The 24,707-nt window shown below is 33.1% G+C and overlaps 1 protein-coding gene and 1 long non-coding RNA gene across 3 annotated transcripts in view; one reads left to right on the top strand and one right to left on the bottom strand.

Annotated features, from left to right (window-relative positions):
- Positions 1-24,707, top strand: part of LOC114327882 (nonsense-mediated mRNA decay factor SMG8) — a 42,425-nt gene that overhangs the window by 6,231 nt on the left and 11,487 nt on the right. The window contains exons 3-6 of the mRNA XM_028276599.2: positions 3,143-3,429; positions 3,570-3,782; positions 8,952-9,228; positions 19,695-20,091. Coding sequence (XP_028132400.1) covers positions 3,143-3,429; positions 3,570-3,782; positions 8,952-9,228; positions 19,695-20,091 — 1,174 coding nt within the window. The remainder of the gene's footprint in view (positions 1-3,142; positions 3,430-3,569; positions 3,783-8,951; positions 9,229-19,694; positions 20,092-24,707) is intronic.
- On the bottom strand, positions 9,835-15,759 carry LOC114327883 (uncharacterized). 2 transcript variants are annotated; one of them, XR_007697445.1, is made up of 2 exons: positions 15,460-15,759; positions 9,835-10,397 (listed from the first exon to the last, which is right to left on the bottom strand). It is a non-coding gene; the product is annotated as an uncharacterized LOC114327883 (long non-coding RNA). The 2 variants fall into 2 exon arrangements; XR_003652064.2 differs by lacking the exon at positions 15,460-15,759 and adding an exon at positions 10,738-11,301.

The following is a 24,707-nucleotide window of genomic DNA, read 5'->3' as shown; positions in this document are numbered from 1 at the left end:
TTTTGAAGAAAACCAACTCAATTGGAATGATTGCATTGATATTTGTACCGATGCGATGGAGCAAATCCAATGACAGGTAGAACAACAGAAACTGTATGAAAAATAAAAATGAAAGTACCAAATTGTTGTTCCATCCATTGAGGTGGTAGAATTAGTCATGTTACATCCACTTTGATCCAGTTGTTCTTAAGAGGCTACATCAGTTCGTCATGAATATTTTTTTAGGAGAGCTACATGTTGCCAAGTCAGTTAAGTTTGATTTCTTGCTATAGATAATCGTTTTTTAGTAAATCCAATGTGACACAAAATCTAGGCATAGGATAAAAAAGTGTATTTTTTTTGTTTTTCTTAATTCGATACACACTAGTTTTTGTACTATTTTATTTAATTATGTATAGTGTAATTTCCACATACATACTAACATATTTGCAAATTGTACCGCCATTATATATTGTATTAAAGGCCATAGAATATAGATACTGTTGCATGTCATCCGCGTCATATCACGTGACGTCACATGATACCAACACGAAATATTTAAGTCATAGGTTGTTCCTTTTTAGAATTGTTTAGCTGAGTACACTGGAATTACAGCCACTAGACATATTTTATTATATACGCTTAGAAATAGTATTGGTAGATTTCTATTAATGTAAATTTAAAGAAACATACCCTAACTTGTTTCATTTAATTTGTATAAGTCAAATATATAAAGCACACTTGTTTGGATTACACTTTAACGGCCGGTTTCACAAAGTAAAGTTAACTTGTGGTTAAGAGATAACCTCAAAATTACCCCAAAATATGCGTTTCAGTTTCATAATTGTTACCCTTCTGGGTATACCCATAAGGGTAACCCACTCCAACCTCTGGTTAAAAATTCTGTGAGTTAACCATACTTCGCCGTTGACCTGAAACTAAAACGCATATTTTGACGTAACTTCTGGTTATCTCTTAACCACAAGTTAACTTTACTTTGTGAAACCGGCCGTAACTGCGATCAAACAAAGGTGACATTTTGGCATAGGTTGGTGACATTTATTTGACAGTTGCGAGTTGCGGTGTTTACATTTCAGATTTGTTTTTATTCTTTACTATAAGTATTAGTTTTATTATATTTATTGTTTTTATTATTTACGTTAACGTAAGATTATAACTTAATTCTAGTTTTCTATTTTTAATGTTTGTATTTATTTATATTGAATATTAATTTGTTTTGTTGTATAATTCACTTCGCAATAATTATGTGATATATTTGATTTAACATGAATTCAAGAATTTTTTGTAATTGTGCAACAATGTCAACTTAGATCTCTGATGTAGATAACGACTTGCAACGGTATTTACACACACCAGCAAAATTAGCCGAACACCTTAAAAATGGGACATGTTTGATGTCTTTAATTTCCTAAACCACTGGTCCGAATTAAGTGACTATTTTAGTATGTTATAGCCTTATTATTTAAGAATATCGTTGTAATAATATTGTTGCTAGACAGGTGAATATCATTTTATACCGGGTGTACCAATCATACTGTGTTTTTTTCTTAAAGTTTGGAACACCCTGTGGAATATTCTCGCATATGTAAAATATTATAATTAAAACTCGATTGTAGAGTTAGGCTTTCTTAACATTTTCCTTTTCGATTCATTTAATTATGTGGAATAATAAAAAAGTTATGTGCATTAACAACTATCCATGTTTTTCATCAATAAATCGTCATAGTAGGGGAGGAAAGTATACTAAATTTGCAGGTACTCGAGCATTATGGGGACCTATTGGATTGTGAAGAGTGTGCTAAAATCAGAAAAAGGTTAAGTTAAGTTTTCCATAAAGTGGGGGACTTTTCATTTTTAATTTAATTTTCCATTTGAAACAATCATTTTTCTCCAATTATAGCGCTATCTATCCACAATTCGAAAAAATATGTCGAATAAAAGTTGCTTATTTTTACGTAAAGAATACAAATCTGCAATAATAATAATTGGGGGCTCTTATTTAAGATTTTAAATTAAATCCCCCACCCCACCTCCGTGGGGGCTCGTGACACCCTACGGAGAAGGGTGGGGGGTAAATTAAAAATTTTAAATACGAACCCTGCAATATTTTGCGAAATGAACATCAGATCGTAAAACTGCAAAATACACCTATTCAATATTTTTCAAAAATCTACCGAATGGCACCAAACACGACTCCCCACCGAGGTGGGGTGGGGGGTTACTTTAAAATCTTAAATAGGAGCCCCCAATTTTTATTGCAGATTTGGATCCTTGACGTAAAAATAAGAAACTTTTATTCGCAACATTTTTTCCAATTATGGATAGATGGCACTATAATCGGAAAAAACGATTTTTGGAAATGGAAAATTAAATTAAGAAATGGAGAGTCCTACACTTTATGGAAAATTTAACTTAACTTTTTTTGGTTTTAGCACCCACTCTTCACAATCCAATAGGTCCCCATAACGCTTGAGTAACTGCAAATTTAGCATACTTTCCTCCCCTACTATGAGAATTTATTGATAAAAAGCATGGCTAGTTGTTAAAGCACATAACTTTTTTATTTTTCAACATAAGCAAATGAATCAAAAAAGAAAATGTTAAGAAAGCCTGAGTCTACAACCGAGTGTTAATTTTAATATTTTATATATGCTGGAATATTCCACAGGGTGTTCTGAACTTTAAGAAAAAAACACAATATGATTGTAACACCCGCTATAAAATGACATTTACCTGTCCAGCAACAATATTATTACACCGATATTCTTAACTAATAAGGCTATAACATACTAAAAAAATCACTCAGATCGGACAACAGGTTTAGGACATTCGCGACATCAAACATGTCCCATTTTTAAGGTGTTCGGCTAATTTTGCCGGTGTGTGTATATTGTACGGACTGTACGAATATGTGTGCCAAATATCTCAACAAAATAGTCAAAATCAAACCTGCAATCTTGGAACGCGTTTTCCGCACGCTGATATTGCCTCTTAATATTATGTGAAGATTATGGTTAGGGCTGGTAATACAAATACGTTACTTCTTACTTCTCATTATAGATTTTACAACAAAATTCTGTGTGTAGTATACCAAGTTAACTTCGTTAACTTGTATATTAAATTTTTAAATGTCTTTTTGTAGTGTGTAATTGATGGTTCCTATGATGAAGAAAATCAAATAGTTTACTTACATATGTCCAGTCCTCTAGATGCAGACCTATTCGTTAACGACTATTCAGCTATTCAAAAGAAATGTGAAACTGACAGAAAATGCGATGATTTCTTAGCTGTATATGACGAAATAAAAAGTAGCTTTGCCCGCTATCTTCTACTAATATTTCATATTAGCCACATTGTAATTTTATCACATCCTACTTGTACAGTAGATACCAACTATATCCAGTATTTTAAAGCCATAGATTCTTTAAGGTAACCAATTTTCTGTATTTTTGTATAAGTAAATAATTATTTCAGTAATTTGTAATGTAGAAATTTATCAGTAGCTTGTAATATAGATTTTAATTATAAAAAATGGTTTCATATATTAATTTTTGGATATTTTGTTTTAGTCAAAAACTAAGCGACAAAATTTCAGAACTTCTAAAGGGTATTGACACACTTGGTCACGAATGGGTTGCAGCTGGAAGGTTTTGTACTCCAAGATTGATATTTTATTTTGAGAGGTGTCCAACTAACATTACCAATGTCAAAAAGCTAGAACATAATTTAGAAGATAAAATATATTTCGTTTTAAAGAAAACACGTATTATTAGTTCCTCAGGGTAAGAAATACAATTTAAATGCATGTGACTTCGACATAAAATCAAATGAAATTTCAAACACTGTCTACATTTTTTTGGCCCCGTATTTGTTTCATCTAGCCTAGCGCACAAAACGCGCACTATATTTTAAAAATGTCCCAGTTCTAGGTTTAGTATATTATTACTAATATACGAATAAATATAATAATTACGAATATGCCTTTCTCCCTCTCTCTTTTCCTGTAGCCTCTTGCATTCTAGTACACTGCCATCATTTCATTTCTTTGCGGAAATTTAGCCCATTATCGAGTTTGTTCAACCATGGGCTAATTATTGGACCATATAGGCCGTATATTGGAATCAAAAAGCTAACATCAAAATAGAAAATGAGACATCACAAGCAATAAAATACAGAGAGGAGTACGACAAGGATGCATTTTGTCACCACTACTATTTATTTATTTACGGGATGTCCCCATTTTACAAAAATTTAACAAAAATAAAGTATCCTAACCATAACACAAATACTAAACTAAGTATTAAATAATTTTTAAATATTGTTAAACAAATTATTACAAATTAAGTAGGTAACTTAAATTTCTTGAAAATATTATTAAAATGAAATTCTCTGACAATTAAAATGAAAATGAAATGAAGACTCCAAGGTAAGTCACTCATCTTCGATTCCTAACATACTCAGTTAGGCAGTGCCTAACTAAATCTTACAGATTTTATATCCACCAGATCATAAGATTGACTAAAGTCATTTCCCAGTGTCTGAATCCTCTTAATGGGAGAGAATTTGCCATAGTTTGTGTGATAGTGTTTTATAGAAAATACGGGCATGTCTCTAAGAATTCTAGTGCTACATCTAAAGTTGATAAGACTTAATAAATCAGAACAGTCGGTGGTATGGTCAAGTAGTTTATAGAAAAAAATTAAATCACAGTTCTGTAATCTTCTAAGGAACTAATATTTAGTTCTACCTTGACCTTAATTCCACCAAAGACATGTTCTTCAAGTTTAATCTATAAGCACAAATCCGGAGAAACTTATTTTGAATTTTTTCAAGGGTGTAAATATGGTTAAAATAGTATGGGGACCATACTATAGAAGCATAAGACAGGATGCTACGGACGAAAGTAAGATATAAAATTCTATATGTGGGTACGGAAAGATCTCGAGAGTTTCTTGTGATAAAACCTAGATTACGGTATGCTTTATTTGACAAATTGTTAATGTGTGGGATAAATGACAAGTAACTGTCAAATAACACCCCCAAATCTTTTATTTCAGTCACTCTTGCTAGAAGACCTGTATTAATGATAGTCAAACACAACATTATTTTTGGATTTGCTAAAGATATAGGAAAACACTTATCTTTATTCAACTGGAGACAATTGGAAAGAGACCAATTGTATAGAGGAGTCAAGTCTTCCTGGATCCTTAGACAATCAGACAGATTTGAAACTTTGAAATATAGCTTAAGGTCATCAGCAAATAGCAAAAACTGACAAACTTTTATTACCTCAGAAATATCATTAATAAACAAGTTAAAGAGAAGAGGACCCACATGTGAGCCTTGTGGGACCCCTGAACTGACCAAGATAGGAATCGAAAGTGAACCCTTTATAGAAACAAACTGAACTCTTTCATCAAGATAACTACTCAACCATGAAAGAAACCACTCAGGAAAGCCAATACATCTTAATTTAAAGATGAGTAAAGAATGGATTACTGTGTCGAAAGCCTTCGAGAAATCAGTATAAATGGAGTCCACTTGGTACCCATCTTCGAAAGCCCTGACAATGTAATCATGATACAAAACAAGAGGTGCAGATGTAGATTTACCCTGCCTAAATCCATGTTGCTCATTAAGAGATTAAGAGATTTCTACAGTGCCAAGTAAGATATTTCTTTAGAATTAATTCAGATAGTTTTGGGATGGCAGATAACATAACAACAGGCCTATAATTTTTTATATTGTCTGTCACCATTTTTAAATACCGGAGTTATATAACTGTCACGCCACTTACTAGGGAAGGTATATAGTCTCAAAGATAAATTAAATAATACATGTAAAGGTTTAGATAAACTGTAGACACATCTTTTAATGTATATAGTGAAAGCATCTGCCAGGAAGCCCTTTTGCAAGCAAACGAAGGAATCGTAATCAATGGAGAGGTTGTAAATAATATTCGATACGAGGACGACACTGTACTACTTGCAACAACAGTAGGAACATTACAACGATTACTTACAAACATAAATATTGTTTGCAACAATAGGGAACTTGCATAAATTTTTAAATTCGAAAAAAATGTTATAAATTACAACACAACATAATTTAAAACATGTATCAAAGATAAAAAAGTTGTGTTTGCCTTTCGTTTGGCCCCTAAAGACGATTAAAAATTCAAATTAAAACAGGTGGTCCAAAATGCGTCGTGACGTCACTTGGTTTTACATTTACATTTTTCCAATAAAGTAAACAGAATTTTAAATTAGACGTTTATAACGTCAGTAGAAAATACATTTATGTGACGTTACAAGTGTTTTTGATCGTTTGAACTATTCATAGAAAAATTCGTACTTTTACAAAATGGTTTTATTTTCAATAGTAAACCCTCGTTCCTTTCCTTCAAAAACAGTATAAAACTACAATTTTAACAAACTGGTATATATTATTACAATGACATACGATAAATGTCATTAGAATATAAATATTTTTGACTTATTCCACGACGATGAGCTTGCCAAATACCCAAGTAGGTGGAGGCCAATAAACTAAAGAATGAGAAGAAGAATATACCTAAATATAAGGTTGTATCTAGGTATACGTTACCGTGTACGCAAATAAAAAAGTTAGAGTGTCAGTGATTTCTTATTTTTTATTTGTTTACTGTTTGTTTTTAAATTAACTACGGAGTGTGGACAATTATTTAGTTCTTTTAATGAGTTTAAGAACATTTTAAAACAGTACGAAAAAGAAAAGAGACTATAAATTAATATATATTTTTTTAGTTATAAATGAAATAGTATGTATTACCGCAAAAGATTAAAATAAAAAGAAGACCTAAAGCTTTCACAATAATAATTAACTTGTTCTGAAGCTATTATCCTTGTGGCATTTTTGTAATCAACTATTCTAAATGGGAACTAAGCCACAATTTAACCAAAAAATGATTTTATTAACGTTTCGACGTCTAAATCGGACGTCGTTGTCAAAATACAAAATATTATTAAATTAAACAAAAATGGTGTTGCTTAGTAAAAAATTTTTCTAATAATTTATTTTTTCTGACTAATTTTTGTATTTTGACAATGACATCCGATTTGGACGTCGAAACGTTAATAAAATCATTTTTTTAGTTAAATTGTGGCTTATTTCCCATTTAGAATAGTTGATTATAATAATTAACTTACGTATAAAAATTATTTTAACAATATTTTTAACGTGTTATGTCAACTAAATACATATATTTATTTTGCTAACCTAAATATATACTTTAATATATACGTTGATTTATTACAATTAAGTTTGAAACATCTGAATAGTTCTGCTGCCCTTCCTTTAACAAATATTTTTCTATCAAACACACGCTAAACATATCAAAATAGCATGTACCAAAATATACAGTCACTGCGCCTGCTAAATAATAACGTCACTGGCTTGATGAAGTTTAATTCGCGTGTATTCTTTTTCTCATGATCATCTTTCAGTGCGTCATAGTTTTTCGATTTCTTTCTAACGCATTAAAAAATTGTATGTGACAGAAAAAAAGGCACGTCGGTGATTACATTTCGTCGGTGACATTTATAACATTTATTCTAGTTATTTTAGTTGTCGATAGATGGCGCCATAATAAAAAAACTAATTTTTTTAATTAGATAATAATATTACAAATATAATCTGTATAATTTATAAGACTATACAAATCAAAGAAAATACCATTTTATAAATGCAAGAAACACATTTGATTTGTTTTTATTCCAAATTGAAAATAAAATGTGACAACTGTCATATTTAACTAAAATGTTATGTTAGAATAAATCTCATAAATGTGTATTATCACAGACTTACCCTTTTTCCTATCATTTGTTACGCACTGAAAAATGATCATGAAAAGGACAATACATACCTAACTTTTTATTTGCTTACAGGTTAGCGTGTACCTAGACACAGCGAAATATAACCATAATAATAACTAATGTAAAACTATGTGACGTCACGGGTCGTTTGAACTATTTTATACCGCTGAAGACTTTAAATACGTATTTCTAAGTTATTACGAGTTTTTGAAGCGTGAAATTTTGGAAATCTCATTTTTAAACAAAACTGAACATTATTATGTAATAAAAAAAATTGTGCAAGTTCCCTATTATGGCATAAAAACATCAATATAAAAAAACCAAGTAGGTATATAGTCTTCAGTAAAAACATGACACAACCAGCACATATTATTATAAACGTCATTCAAATTGAAAAAGTATCAAGTTACAAATACTTGGGAACTTTAGTAAACGAAACTGGAGACCAAAACAATGAAATAAAAAGACGTAGCGAAATTGCCAGAACCACATTTGTAAAGATGAGAAAATTCTTCTGCAACAGAGATATAAGCATCCCTCTACGATTAAGAATGCTAAGAGGCTACGTATTTAACACGCTATTATACGGTGTAGAGGCCTGGACTCCCAAACAGAAAAAATATTGAAAGTTTCGAGATGTGGTGCTACCATCGAATGCTGAAGATAAGATGGGTTGAAAGAGTCACAAACCTTGAAGTAATACGAAGGATAGGAATAGACCCAGAAATTTTGTTAACGATAAAACGAAGAAAACTCAAATATTTGGACCACCTGATGAGAGGACATAAATACGCATTACTTCAAAATATGATGCAAGAAAAAATAGAAGGAAAACGGAATCCAGGTCGAAGAAGAATGTCATGGTTGCGGAATTTGAGAGAGTGGTTTGGCTGCACCACTAATGAACTCTTTAGATCAGCTGTAAATAAGGTCAGGGTAGCCTTGATGATTTCCAATCTCCGATAGGAGTGGCACAAGAAGAAGAAGATCTTTTCATTGTGTTCTATTATTTTTTATACAGAAGTTCACTTTACAATGTAGGTACTTTAAATTAAAAATGACACTTTGGTATTATCATAATAAATTATGTTATTTCAGATGTTCAGCGTTTGCTATCCCTATGAATGATGAATTTGTATACATCGAGGAAGCAGAAAGTTATAAAGATGAACTAGGGCATATGGTAAGAGGTTTATTATTGGATTGCCAACCAGGAGGAGCTATGCAGTTGGAAGTCCCGTATTCTAGTCAGCCAGGAGGAGAAAAGAACTTCAAGAAGTTCCTGCTTGTCCATATCCAGCAGGCAAGAACTAAAGGTTTTGATGACACTGTGAGTTCTGGAAGACACCAACATTCTCAGGCAGCTCATTTTGAGGTTAGAAGGTTTTTATTAATATGTTTAGTACTAAAAGTTTGTAAGATGAGAGAAAAATCATACCAATATCAGGCTCTAACGCTACAGCGTATTTCCTTCAATTATATTATTAGTCTATTATTTAGATAAATGATAGTTCTCATAGGACTTGCTAATTACCATAATTTTAGAATCTTGAACCTTTATCGTTAGTCCCGCGGGTTTACTTGTATTATTTCGTTTATTCTTCTTTCTGTGTAGACAAATGACCATGTCTATTTTTTCAATGTGCCTCCACTAAATTATCATTCCATCGTTTTCATGGTTTTCTCACTAACCATCTTCCTATTGGAGAACCCTCTCTCACCGTACTTACTCTATTTGTGGTCTTTGGGCTTATGTGGGTGTTCTATTCTACACTTCTGTTTTTTACCCAGTTATTAACCCATTAGTGCCCAGATTATTTTTTCGCAGTTTTTAATTTGATGCTAATATTTTTTTAACGCAGTTTTATCAAAAAACATCAAAATAAATTCATTTACGCATTCGGATTTATAAATCACTCAGTATATGGTATTACATAATATAATGTAACGCTAGGAGCTAATGGGTAAAAAATACAAAATATAGCTGTGAACAGTTCTATTTATTTAAAAACTGAAAATAAAGAAAAAGGAATTTAAACATTTTGGTTTATGTGATAGGTAACACAACGCCTTCTTTTGTTGTTTGGAATTTTATCCACTAGGTATCCTATCATTTATCTAATTTCATCGGCTACTCTTTGCGCATTAGAAGTTGGAGATGGAGTCCTGCCAGTGCCTTTGGGAGGTGACGAATATTTCTTCAAATGAACTTACACGATAGCCCTTCGAAAGTCTATTTGGGACATCTGAAAGTTATTTGATTTTCGATACAAACACCACGCGTTATTGACGGAAACGGCAAGAAGCCATGTAAACAATGCCCAGTACCATTTCCTGTTTCTAATTCATATCCTGTATAATTCTATCTCAGTTCTAACTTCTGCATCGGCAAGTAGCTGACGTTTGTTGAAATTGTCCAAATCTTCGCCCTCATCCTCGGTGGCGCTATATAAACTGCCTCTATAGAGTCATCTATCTTGTATTCTCCAAAGGCTATATCAATAGATTTTTGAACAGTCTCTTTGAAGAACTGCAGCAAGGCCTCTGAAATAAAAAAACAACTTAGTAGGTACATACTGCATTTTTAAATTTCCTTAAGTTCTAGAAACACTCTGTATACTAATACTTCAAAAATTTTTACTAAAAATACCATACAATGAAAACAAAACATATGATATACCTATTGGTACAAAATAACTGGATAATACGCTTACATTACATCATAGCGTTACAAATATGTAACAGTCAATTTCATAACCTAACAACTTTTTTATTTGAACAAATATCAAAGCTTTTTTACACAAAAAATATGTATTTATATTTTCTTATACTATCTGTTTTCTAATATTAACTTTATTATACAAAATAAGATTTATATACTTACTTTTTATCAACGAAGTCCATTATTTGAAGCCTCATTTGTTTTGCTATATTTTATCAATGCACAGATTCGAAACAAAGTTCTAATAAAATCGCACATTTAAACAATGTAAACACTATCACCTTCTGATAAGAACTGACTGTTTTCAACTGCAAATTTGCGACGTATGAGATAGAGGATCTATTTAGATGGCACCACTTTGCTGTTACATAATAGTAACGGTAGGAACTAATGGGTTAATGTTGTCCACTTGCATCCCCGTCGAATATGTACACTTCTAGCTCTATCCCATAGTGACCATCGGTTTTTCGAATGGTTTCGAATGGTGAAAAAGGTTGTCTGTTTAGCGGCGATAACAAACTCGTTGATCGAGCCTTATCACGGTATAACGGATAAAAACTAAATATCGGTAATTAGGTTTTCGAATTTATTTATTTACTTATACTAAGAGAATTTAAAATTTAATTTAAAGTGTTTAAAAACTAAAACATGGTGGTAAATGGATAAATAGTGAACATTAAAAGTGGAGTGAATAGATACACTAAGAAAAAAAAAATACCAACTACAGAAAAGGTAAGATTAGGATAGATATTCTAAGATAGATAGGGTGAAAATAGATTAAGATATTTAGAGTGCAACCAAGAGAACTAAACCCTCCGCGGAGAGAGTCCGGGGTGAGCTCTTAACGTGGTGACACCGGTTAATAATAATAATAAAAAGTATACATTATCTTATATATTTTTCCATAGCCAATTATTTACTATATCCACAACAAATTAGCAATGGAGGAAATTAAAGAGTATTTGACAGAAATCATGGCAGGTTTTAAAGAGAATATCAAAGAAATGCGAGAGCTTTTCAGTGAATACCGGGAAATGATAGGAATACTCAAAGAAGAAAATAAAACAATGAAGAAAGAAATTCAAGAACTAAATAAGAGAGTAATGAGTTTAGAAAAAGCCAATGAAACGATGGAACAACTAGAGAAAAACAGCAAGAGAAATAACATAGTGATAAGCGGACTTAAAATGGAAGAGAATAAAGAAAAGCAAAAAGAGGTAATTAAAACTTTTATCAAGGATACTTTAAAAATCGAATCAAACATCACTAAGGTAACGAAGATAAACGAAAGTATGTGCATCGCAGAAATAGCAAACTACGAAAAGAAGACCGAAATAATGCGAAACAAATACAAATTAAAAGAAATTTCAGGTAGCCCTGTTTACATAAAACATGATCTAACAAAACAAGAAAGGAAAGTGCAAAAACTACTTACAGAAAAAGCAAATGAAGAAAGGCGTTTAAACAAAAACGTAAAGATTGGGTACCAGAAAATTACAATCAATGGGAAGACTTTCAAATGGAATAATGAAACAAATGACATAGTAGAAATGAAAAAGAAAGTTTTTTCAAAAAACTAGAGGTACAAAAGGAAGGAAACACGACGACGACCAGGCAATGGAAAGGGAAAAGAAATAAGATAAATAACCAGAATAAGGTACAATTGAAAGAAAAGGAAAATTTAAGCATATCAATGGTAAAAAATGAAATAGTTTGGAAACTAGGGACATGGAACGTTAGAGGTATTAATGGTAAGGAAAAGGAATTGGAAATAGAATTCGAAAAAGCAAATATGGAAGTACTAGGGATAACAGAAACAAAGAAAAAGGGAAAAGGGTGCATAACATTAGATCACGAACACATATTATTATATAGCGGAGTACAAGAGAACAACAGGGCAGCTGCTGGTGTTGGATGTATCATTCACAAGAAAATAGCAGAAAACATATATGAATGGGAAGCAATATCGGAGAGAATCATGTCAGTTGAAATAAGGAACGGAGACAACAGGATTAATACATTTATTGTTACTTATGGGCCAAACGAAGATGAGAGAATTGTGAACAAAGAAAAGTATTGGGAACAGCTAACACAAACCAGAGAAGGAGCGAGAGGGATGGTATATCTCCTAGGCGATTTTAATGCTAGAGTAGGCTGTGCGAACCCAAGGTATAAGGAGATACTAGGACCACACGGAGAAAAAGCGTGCAACAGCAATGGAGTAAAGCTTTTAGACTTCTGCACAATAAATAATATGATCGTAACAAACTCCTGGTTCAAACATAAAGAGATACATACTTATACAAGAGAGGTACCAACAAGAAACGAGAAATCAGTAATCGATTACGTCATAGTAGATAGAGAAAATATGAAAAATGTTTTAGACACAAAAGTTGGAAGGGGGCCAGAGATTGGTAGTGATCATTTTATGGTAATATCTAAAATAAGAGATGTAATTGAAAGAAAAGCAGAGAAAAATAATAAGAGTATGCAAAAAACTGAATGCGAAACAATAAGAAGTTACAAACTAAATGACAAACGAGTAGCTAACACATTCAAAGAATTAGTCGAACAAAAATTAGGGACTACTTCCATAGAAAGAAGACATAAAAATGTAGAGCATTCCTGGGTTATATACAAGGAAGCAATCTTAGAAGCGGCAAAGGAAGCTTGTGGAACCTGTAGAACCGTCAAAAACAAGAAACAAACATCTTGGTGGACAGATAATGTGAAAAATGGTATTAAAAATAAGAAAACCGCTTGGAAAAAATACTTGGCCAATAGGAACGAAACTAGTTACGAAGAGTACAAGAAACAAAGGAAAAAAGCAAAGGAACTAGTTGTAGAGGCAAAAAAAGTAAGTTGGGCAGAATTTGGAGAGAAAATGGAACAAAATAGCAAAGAAAATCAAAAGCTGTTTTATAAAATCCTTAAATCGTTCAGGCAGGATACAAAAGAAACAGATACATATATTAGAGATTCAGAAGGAAAAGTGTTAACCGAAAACAAAGAAATAATGAGCAGATGGAAAGAGTACTTCCAAGAACTTCTGGAAGCAACGCATACAGATACAGTGGAAGAGGAAGTAGGAAACATACTACAACAGAGAGAAACAGATGAAATAAAATTAGAAGAGTTAGAGGATGCTATTAAATGGCTAAAAAAAGGAAAAGCGCCTGGGTTTGATAGAATAACGAACGAAATGCTGAAGCACATGGGTGATAAAGGTAATGAAGTACTCTTGAAGATTTTTAATGAAACATGGAAGACAGAGATAATTCCAAAAGATTGGGAAATGGCGCTGATTTTACCCATATATAAGAAAGGAGACAAGAAATGTTGCAGTAATTATAGAGGAATTTCTTTACTATGCACGTCCATGAAAACCTTCGAAAAAATAATCGAGAGGCGACTGTACAAGAAAATTGAAAGTTCACTACATGAAGTGCAAAGTGGATTCCGTAAAGGAAGAAGCACCCAGGACCATGTATTTACATTGAAGCAAATAATAGAAAAAGTTAACCGACAAAACCAGACAGCGTCACTGGCATTTATAGATTTGGAGAAAGCTTTTGATAAGATGAAGAGGGATAAATTGTGGGAAATACTGAAGAAAAAAGGTGTAGAGGACAAAACATTGAATGTGATTAAGAGCTTATATAAGAACAACAAGAATAGTGTCATTTGGAGAAACAACATCTCGGATATCTTTGTAACCAGTGAAGGACTGCAGCAAGGAGGAGGGCTGAGCCCACTATTATTCAATATATTTATGGACGAAATCATCAGAGCCTGTTCAAACAAAGCGAAGAAATTAAAAGTAGGGTACAAAAATTTACAAATGGTGAGGATTTCCGAAGGAGCATTCGCGGATGATGTGATGGTAGTTGCAGAAAGTGAACAAGACCTCCAAAGTAATATGGAAATCTGGAATGAAGCACTAAAAAGATATGGAATGATTTTAAATAAAGAGAAAACCAAAGTAATGAGGATAGGGGACAATCAAAAAATGAGCATTTCAATTGAGGGAAGAAAATTAGAACAAGTCGACATGTTTGAGTATTTGGGCACTAAGATAGAGGATTCAGGAGATGACGAAATGGAAGTCAACTCAAGAATAGAAAAAGCTACGAAAACATACTATCTAATGAACAGGGGTTTAATAGGAAAAAGAGAAATTTCACGGAGAACCAAGATGAATGTATACAAAACGATATTCAGACCAATCCTCACTTTCGGTTGCGAATCGTGGGTATTAACAAATAGAAAAGTAAATTACAGGCTACCGAAATGAAATACTTGAGAAGGGTGAGAGGAGTCACGAGAAGAGACAAAATTAGAAATAATGTAATACGGGAAGAGCTAAACATCCAACCCTTGATCTCATTTATCGAACAGAAACAGCTAAGTTGGTGGGGACATCTGCAACGTATGGAAGAACAACGACAGGTTAGAAGAGTATGGGAAGCCAAAACATGGAAGAAGGCAAAGAGAGGAAGACCTAAAAAGACCTGGGACAAAACAGTTGGGGAACTGCTGGTAAGAAGAGGAACCACTTGGAATGAAGCAAGAAGAATGGCAAGAAACAAAAAAGAATGGCGAAAATCTGTATACCAGTAATGGTATACTGACTGCCACACACCATTAGATGGTATAAGTGGCTCCTGATTATATATCTATATATATATATATATATATATATATATATATATATATTACATCATAGCGTTACAAATATGTAACAGTCAATTTCATAACCTAACAACTTTTTTATTTGAACAAATATCAAAGCTTTTTTACACAAAAAATATGTATTTATATTTTCTTATACTATTTGTTTTCTAATATTAACTTTATTATACAAAATAAGATTTATATACTTACTTTTTATCAACGAAGTCCATTATTTGAAGCCTCATTTGTTTTGCTATATTTTATCAATGCACAGATTCGAAACAAAGTTCTAATAAAATCGCACATTTAAACAATGTAAACACTATCACCTTCTGATAAGAACTGACTGTTTTCAACTGCAAATTTGCGACGTATGAGATAGAGGATCTATTTAGATGGCACCACTTTGCTGTTACATAATAGTAACGGTAGGAACTAATGGGTTAATGTTGTCCACTTGCATCCCCGTCGAATATGTACACTTCTAGCTCTATCCCATAGTGACCATCGGTTTTTTGAATGGTTTTCATCTCTGCTCTATCTAGCATTATTTTTGTCCTCTGTATCAGGTCGTGTTTCTGCCGCATATGTCGTTATTGATCTGATGAGTGTTTTGTAAATTCTGCCTTTCATTTCTATTCCGATATTTTTATTTCTCCATATTGTTTAATTCAGGCAACCTGTGGCTCTGTTTGCTCTATTCACTTGATTTTCCACTTCTGTTTCGAGACTTCCGTAGCTAGATAGTGTGATGCCTAGATATGTGAACTCCATTACTTGTTCTATTATCTGACCCTCCAGCTCTAATTTACGTCTTAGTAGATTTGAGGTTATAACCTTGCATTTGGTCTTTTTTGGGGAAATTAACATGTTACATTTTCTAGCGGTTATATTAAATTAGTGTAGCATACGTTGTAAATCATCTTCACTTTAAAATATTAGTATTGCCTCGTCTGCGTAGCCGATTATTTTAAGTTGTTTTTCTACCTTCTGGTATCCTTTCTCAGTTCTTACTTTTTTATGTCATCTATGATCAGGTTGAATAATAGAGGACTCAGGGAATCATTGTCAGCTTCAATTGGGCCAGTTAGTTCTTCTTCTACTTTTACTTGCTTCTTCATTCTTTCTGCCATCAATACCATCGTGAGGATATCTGATATTATTATATTTACAGTTTATTTTATACTATCATGCGTCTTCTTCTTCTTCTTTCTTCTTCGTCTAGCCATTCACGTCCACATCTGAACATAGCCTCTTCAAGTCTTCCTTTCCATTGTTTTTTGTTGTACGCTACTTGTAGCCAATTTTTCTAGGCAGTTCGTTTCAGATCATCTGTCCATCTCATCGGAGGTCTGCCTCTGGGTCTTTTGTGTTGGTATGGTCTCCAGGTTTGAATTGGTCTGTGCCATTTGTTTAGATCGCTCCTAGCTACATGTTCAATTTTAATGATTTTTGTACCACATTAGTGACTTTGGATTTCTGTCTTATCCATGTGTTTGTTTTCCTGTCCTTAAGTGATATGCCAAGCATTGCTCTTTCCATCGCGTGTTGAGTGATTCTGAGTATGGTCATATTCTTTTTTGTGATTGTCTATGTTTGTGCCCCATATGTTAATATCGGAATAATGCATGCATCAAAAACTTTAGATCTAAGATGTAGTTGAATTTGCTGATTTCTGAGTATATAGTTCAGTTTGCCGAATGCTGCCCATGCTAACTTTCTTCTTCTTTTTATTTTTTCCGTTTGAATTTCCATATTTAGTATTATTTTTTGTTCTAAGTATATATCTGGACCTCGGAGGTAAACTACACTATGTCAACATGGCGTTTTTCTGAACAAGTTTTTTTAATCCACTAGTTTTATTAGTTGGATTATAGAAATTGATCATATATTATCATTAAAATATAGACATATTGTCTGTCAAACAACTATGGCATATATCACATTTTTATTAACATTCTAAGTGCTCTAACCTTTGTTGCAAACACACGCTAAACACAGTTGCTCGAAATGACATAGTGTAGTTTACCTCCGAGGTCCAGATATATTCTTCAACTTTTTCTATAACCTTGTCGTTTATTATTGTCACGGTTTCTTCGGAGTGCATGACTTTTGTTTTGTTTAAATTCATTTTCAGTCCTATTTTAGAAGATTCTCTGTGTAGTTCTGAAAGCATGGTTTGCAGTTCTTGTAGGTCAGTAGCTATCAGGATTATGTCATCCGCAAATCGTAGATTACTGAGGTAACGGCCATTGATGTTTATTCCCTTATATTTCCAATTTAGATTTTTAAAAACGTCCTCCAAAACTAAGGTGAACAGTTTGGGTGATAGAATGTCTCCCTGTTTGACTCCCCTGTTTAATGGTACAGGGTCATGCGTAGTCTAGTTTAAATATAAATTCAGAGTATAAGTTAAAGAGCAGTGGAGATATGACACAGCTTTATTCAACACGTCTTTGAATGCGAAGGTTTTTAGTGGTAGTGTAGGAATATCTTAAGGATGTCTCTTGGTTCAAATAAAGGTTTTCAATTACGGTGAGTATTTTGTCTCTTACTTCAGCTTCTGTAATTCAGTCAATAATTTATCATGCCTCCATGAAAAGCCTTGTCTAATTTATGCAGCACACATGTAGTTTTTTCTGGTGATCAAGGCATTTCAGAATTAGAACTTCTCAGAAATTTTCCCGAAATTCATATTGAGAGACACCAAGAGGCTAAGCTGACAAGGTTACCCAATTAGTCCAGGACATGATGCCTATTGTTGCTGAGTCTAGCTATTAGTCCAACCATGACGAGATTCCACAAGATAAAACTCACTTTGCGGACATCATCTAGCTATTTGTGCTGACATTGTATCCCTAGTCATCATCATCATCATCAACAACAGCTACTCCATCCATCGTCGGAAGTAAGCCTTCCTTCGGTGTGTCCATTCATTTCTGTTCGCTGTTTTTTGCATCAATTCGTGGCCAGCATTCGCTTGATGTTATCAGTCCATTTGGTATAACCTCCTCAGTCCATAGGTACAGCCAGCTGGACAATGTTTACTAATTTATTACACGGTGACTATTCGGGTTGGGCATCGCTGCGTCCTATATTGCAGCCTATTGGACTTAAACCGACAAATTTACTCGTTTGAAAAATTTGACAACAGCGCCTACCTCGGTAGTTCGTTGTTACATGTGGTGAAACTTTTTAAGTTGCGATGGTGGCTCCACAAAAATACAGTAAGTTGTAGTGTTTTTCTGTACTTTAAAGTATTAATTGTTTTTAATGTATGTTACTTGATGATTGGACGTATTTGTGGTAAATATATATTTGAAAATAATTACAACTGGACTCGTTAGCGGTCCTCTAAACTTTTTGTCCAGCGTTTTGGACATTGGGACTTAGTTAGCAAAATATGTTACCATACTCAAGTTTTTTAAGTTTAGTTACAGAGAGTAAAAGAATATTGATGGAACGTGCATTGGAGGCTATTTTCACAGATAACGATTTTTTCATCAGTGAAGAGAGCGATAATGATCAAAGGAAATGGATTTACAGGAATTTAACTGTACATTGGAAGGTCACTAGCTCTAGGTGGTAAGCCTGCAAGTGGGAGACAAGCTAGTGCGTCTATTTCAAGAGAACCGGAGGAATCTAAAGATGAAGTGCCCATAATTCCTGTAAAAAGATCTACAATTCCAATTACCGATTATAGATGTAAGAAAAACCAGTAATGACCATTTGCCAATATGCTCTGTCAGCAGTAGAAATTCTTATCGCGTTGCCTAAACCTCTTGGATGCACTAAGAAGACGAGATTCTTTTGTACAAAATGCAAAATATATATTTCCTGAACCAGAATGTTTTTTCAGTTTCATACTTAAATTATATGAAAGCTAAGTCCTGATGTCCATTATGCTGAACCTGTCATATTATGTCTGTCAAATAATTTTTTTATAGTTTTTATAGATTTTCGTTTATCGTTTTCACAAATGAAGAGAGAAAATAGAAAATATTGTTAAAATAATAAAAACTTTTGTCTGTAAAAACTTCTGTATCTCTAGTAACGCTGCGTATATTACACGGCTTCTCAGCATGCATTCTACCAATTTGCAGCTTGTTTCGTCTATTCCTTTTACACAAATCGCTCTTGTGATTGCTTCGTAGCAGTGTTATTGAATGCTCCCTCTATATCCAGGAATGCACCCAACCTCTTGGTTTTCCAGAACGTACTCCACCCTTTGTACGAAATGGTGCAGTGTCGTTTCTGTGAAGACTGCTGCTCGATAAGAATATTGTCCCTGATGTATCGGACTTCCAACCAATACACCATCCCTAATAATATTAAGTAATATTATGCAAATCGAGCAAGTTTTCTAGTCTTCAGTATGAATGATAACTTTCTTCTTTACTTATTTTAACTTTTATGTAGTTATATAATTTATTTTATCTTTACAGCTGCCTATATTAAAGCAATGGATTGAAGCCACTAAAGTTCTCTACAAACTGTTATCAAAACCAAAACTGCTCAACTCTTTATGCACAGATACCCGATTTTCCGAACAGCGTTGTCTGAAAGTCCTTCCTTTAGCTTTAGCCAGGTATTTAGAGGGTGTACCTTCGCACTATGCAAAAGTTGACCATGAAGCTAGATTGGCTATAGCTCTAACACTGTTCAGAGCTCAAGCACGTGGCCCGGCTTTTGAGCGGTATGCATCTCAGCTGGAAAAGGATTGTCGAGCTCATTGGGAAAACGGTAGACAACAATGTGAAGTCGCTTCCTTAACTGGTAATCCCTGTAAATTGCCAAAACATTCTAGCGATCGGGAACATATGAGCGGATTTATCTATAAAGGTAGTATATTCAATTGTTATTATTATACTTCACAAGAAATTTGTTTTCACAAAAATTGAAATAAGGCCAAACAATGAGACGAAATGTTGTCCACTTTTATTAGTGATGGGGTGCTCGAATACCAAGAATCGACAAGTATATATCTCGAGAAACCAAAGTATTCGAATACTATAGTCCATTCTTTCACGGTTTTTACTCTAAATTTTAAAGAACCGCTTGGATTGACATGAAATTTGGCATATACATAGCTAACAAGTCAAAGAAAAAAAGTGATATTGTGCCGATGTGTGCTTTTGCCCTGGGGGTGACTTTCACCCCCTGTTGGGGGTGAAAAAATATAAGTCCAAAATAAGTCCGGAAATGGATAAACTGACTAATTTTAAGTAACTTTTGTTTTATAGAGCTTTTTCGCCAAGTCAACACTTTTCGAGTTATTTTCGAGTGAATATGTTCATTTTTCAACAAAATAACCAGATTTTTACACGGTTTTTCGCAAATAACTCCAAAATTAAGTATTTTGTCGAAAAAACGTTCTTAGCAAAAATATAGCCTGTAAAAAAGTAAAAAAATGGTCTATGCGTTAGGTCTCTGGACCTCGTAAAACCAGAGTTATAGCCAATGAAAAATAGATTCATATTCACCAAATTTCAAATAGAATACTGCGAAGTGAAATATTGAAAAGATTAAGCACTTTTTGGGGAAAACTCATTATAACTTTTTGAAAGTGTTTAAAAAAATCTTTATTTCTGTTTTTATAAAAAGTTTCTAGCATCAAATTTAAGCAAGTTACGCTCAAAATAAAGTTGGTCCCTATTGTTTTGGCAAAAAAATCGGGAAGACCACCCCCTAATTAGCAACTTAAATGAAATTAATCGTTACCGCTCCACAAATTATTTTACTTATGTTGTGTTTATATGATCCGTAAGTTTCATCGATAGAAAGTGCTTATTTTGGAAAAAATTTGGTTTTAAAGTAAAATTTTTAAAAATTTTAATTTTGAAAAATATGCTTTTTTTCAAAATAACTTAAAAATTGTTAGAGATACCAAAAATCTCGAAAAACAAAAATAAATCAGCATTGCTTTTCTGAATATCATGTATTTTCTTGTTTTTCTGTTAGACAAAAATTGATTAAGATTTTTTGTTTCTAAATTTGCATACATTCGTGATCAGTGACTCGTTCAACCCCTTTTAAGTACATCCATTTCAAAAATAAGGACTTTGAACCGATGAAACTTACAGATCATATAAACAATACATACACGCGTCAAGAAACTTGTAAAGTCGTAACGATTAAGTTCATTTGAGATACTAATTAGGGGGTGATTCTCCCGATTTTTTTACCAAAAAAAAGGACTAACTTTATTTTGAGCGTAACTTGTTTACTTTCGATGCTAGAAATTTTTTTATAAAACAAAAATGAAGCTTTTTTATACACTTTAAATAAGTTGTAATGAGTTTTCCCCGAAATGTGCTTCATTTTTGGTTATTTCACGTTAAAGTATTCCATTTGGAATTTGACGAATATGAACCTATTTTTAATTAGCTATAACTCTGCTTCTACTAGGTATGGAAACGTGATATATACACCATTTTTTAAAATTTTTTACAGGCTATATTTTTGCTAAGAATGTTTTTTCGACAAAATACTTACTATTTGAGTTATTTGCAAAAAACCGTCTAAAAGCGTGGTTATTTTGTTGAAAAAATGAACGTATTCACTAGCAAATAACTCGAAAAGTATTGACTTAGTGAAAAAACTCTATAGAACAAAAGTTAATTAAAATTATCCAGTTTATCAATTTCCGGACTTACTTTGGACGAATACTTTTTCACCCCCAAGAGGGGGTGAAAAGCACCCCCGGGGCAAAAGCACACATCGGCACAATATCACTTTTTTCTTTGACTTGTTAGCTATGTGTATGCCAAATTTCATGTCAATCATGTGAAAATTTGTTAATACATAGCTTAAGGGTGTCTAGTCGGACAAACTTTGATATATTGGAACACTGGAACAGGGGAAGTTTTAATTGTGGAACAGGTTAAAAATTTGGAACGTCAGACTACGAAAACGTTAGATGTATTTTGTCCGACAGAACTTTCAATTGATTTGTTACCCTTTCATTAAACTCTCATGCAAAAATCAGCCTGCTATTACTAACGTGTTACTTAACGTGTTACTGAACACTTCATGGGTGTTCCACTCATTAAAATGCCCAGTTGGTGATAAACACCAGTCTGATTTTTGCATGAGAGTTTAATGAAAGGGCAACAAATCAATTGGAAGTTCTGTCCGACAAAATACATCTGACGTTTTCGTAGTCTGACGTTCCAAATTTTTAACCTGTTCCACCATTAAAACTACCTCTGTTCCAATATTCCCATATATCAAAGTTTGTCCGACTAGACACCGTTAAGCTATTAACAAATTTTCAGCTTGCTATTAATCAACTTTTTTTTCTTATGCGGGATCCAGACCTAAGTCGGAAATTTACTAAACGCAACAGCAAGTGACAGTAAGTAGCTACTCCTCCGATCACGGGTTAAAATTTGACGTTATGAAAAAATAAAATGTCAAAGTAAGTTTTGCTTTAAAATTTTGGTGCAGAATTACAGCTACATTTGAAGTAGCTTAATAAATTATTTTATTATCATTGATTAATAAATAAATAAATAATTTATAAAAAAACTCAATAACATATTTTCTTTTTGTTATTTTATTCACTTTGGCGGAACATTAAACACAAGCATTCCTTACCTGTGTCAATGAGGTTATCTTTGTACGTTGTCAAAATTAATCGTAAAATAACATAATCTTTTCATAAAATTTCAATCTCCAATATAAAATTACTTGTGAAAACAACTGTTTGTATACTAAAAAAAACTTCAAAATGCAAAAATTCGACAAAATAACAGCAAAAAATTGAACAAACTAACAGCCACAAAAGTAAACAAACCAAAACGTCAGAAATTGTACTTAAAATGTGAAAACATCCCCAATCGTCTTTTTTGTACCTATGTATCTCTTTTCAATACTTAGGCTAGATCGTTCATAAAAATAACATGTGTTTTACTTAATAACAGGCGGTAGCTGGTTTGTCATTAGTTTCATGCGTGGAAGAGAATGATGCTAGATAAAAAGTATGTCTTTTATCTCGTCAGGTATTAATGACGCACGGGTAAAGACTCGTGGACTAAGTGTAAATATAGCTAATTTATCTTCTACTTCTAAAAGTTAATCCAATATGAGTTGACATGGGAACTAAATTTAAAACACCAACACATACATACACCTGTGTTGTGAGGTGCGCCTGAGCTGTCCAGCCCGTTTAAAAAATTATAGCTTCTCAAAAAAGTCCACCAATTTTGGGGAGCACTGTAATTAACCCATACTCATCCATTTTTTGCGTAATTACAATCCAGTCCAGATAATTGAAATTTCGTTCAAATTCTCAAATCTCGATAGTCATTAATTAAAATCGGCTGAATTATTGAATTGCAAAGTTTAACATTAGTCAAAAATGAATAACCATTTTCAATTCCGTTGCAATACGAAATTGTAAATTGTAAAATTCCCCCATCTTCCTTAGTCTCAGCATCCATTATGGCTTGCAAATATTAGAAGCCTCGGAGGTGTAACCAGAGAAGGTTCTCATTGTTTTCAATCTGGTAGGATGTGGAGCAACATTTTTAATGTTGTTTTATGTGCTATTAGATTGAAAACTTAGTCTTTTTAACATTGGTATTTGTGATAGTTTTAACTCTTCTTCTTCTTTAAGTGCCATCCCCTCGACGGAGGTCGGCAATCATCATAGCTATTTGGACTTTGGAGACGGCTGCTCTGAAAAGTTCATTTCGTGTACATCCGTACCATTCTCTCAGGTTGCGCAGCCACGATATTCTGCTTCTCCCTATGCTTCTTTTTCCTTGAATCTTTCCCTGCATAATCAATTGGGGCAAGTTTTATCTCTCTCCACGTGTAATATGTCAGAGATATTCTAATTTGCTTGTTTTGATGGTATTTAAGATTTCCATTTCTTTATTCATCTTTCTCAGAACCTCTTTGTTTGTGACGTGTTCTGTCCACGATGTTTTTAGAATTCTACTGTACACCCACAGTTCGAATGATTCTAGTTTTTTCATTGATGCAGCATTCAAGGTCTAAGCTTCCATTCCATAAAACAAAGTCGAGAAAACGTAGCACCTAGCCAACCTAACTCCTATCCAACTTCAAATTTCTTGTGCAGAGCACTTTTCTCATTTTGTTAAAATTTGCTCTAGCCTTTTCTATTCTGATCTTGAGTTCCTATAAGTAATCACCTGTGGAGTTGATCATTGCGCCAAGGTAAAGTCGGAAAAATGAAAGAATACCCATGAACGATCACATCAATCACTTATTTTGTATTTGCTGTCTTTTTCTATAACAAACGTTTTCTATTTATAGAAAAATACAGCAAATACAAAATAAGTGATTGATGTGATCGTTCATGGGTATTCTTTCATTTTTCCGACTGTATGCATATTGGTCGACTCGTTCGACATTGGATCCGTTTCTAACTCTAGTCCTTGATAAATATTAAGGTTTAAGTACGTAAGAACCTCTTCTCTCAATTCTTC

This window comes from Diabrotica virgifera, chromosome 4 (assembly GCF_917563875.1).
Source record: "Diabrotica virgifera virgifera chromosome 4, PGI_DIABVI_V3a".
NCBI lineage: Eukaryota > Metazoa > Arthropoda > Insecta > Coleoptera > Chrysomelidae > Diabrotica > Diabrotica virgifera.
This window is presented reverse-complemented; position numbering and strand designations above follow the sequence as displayed.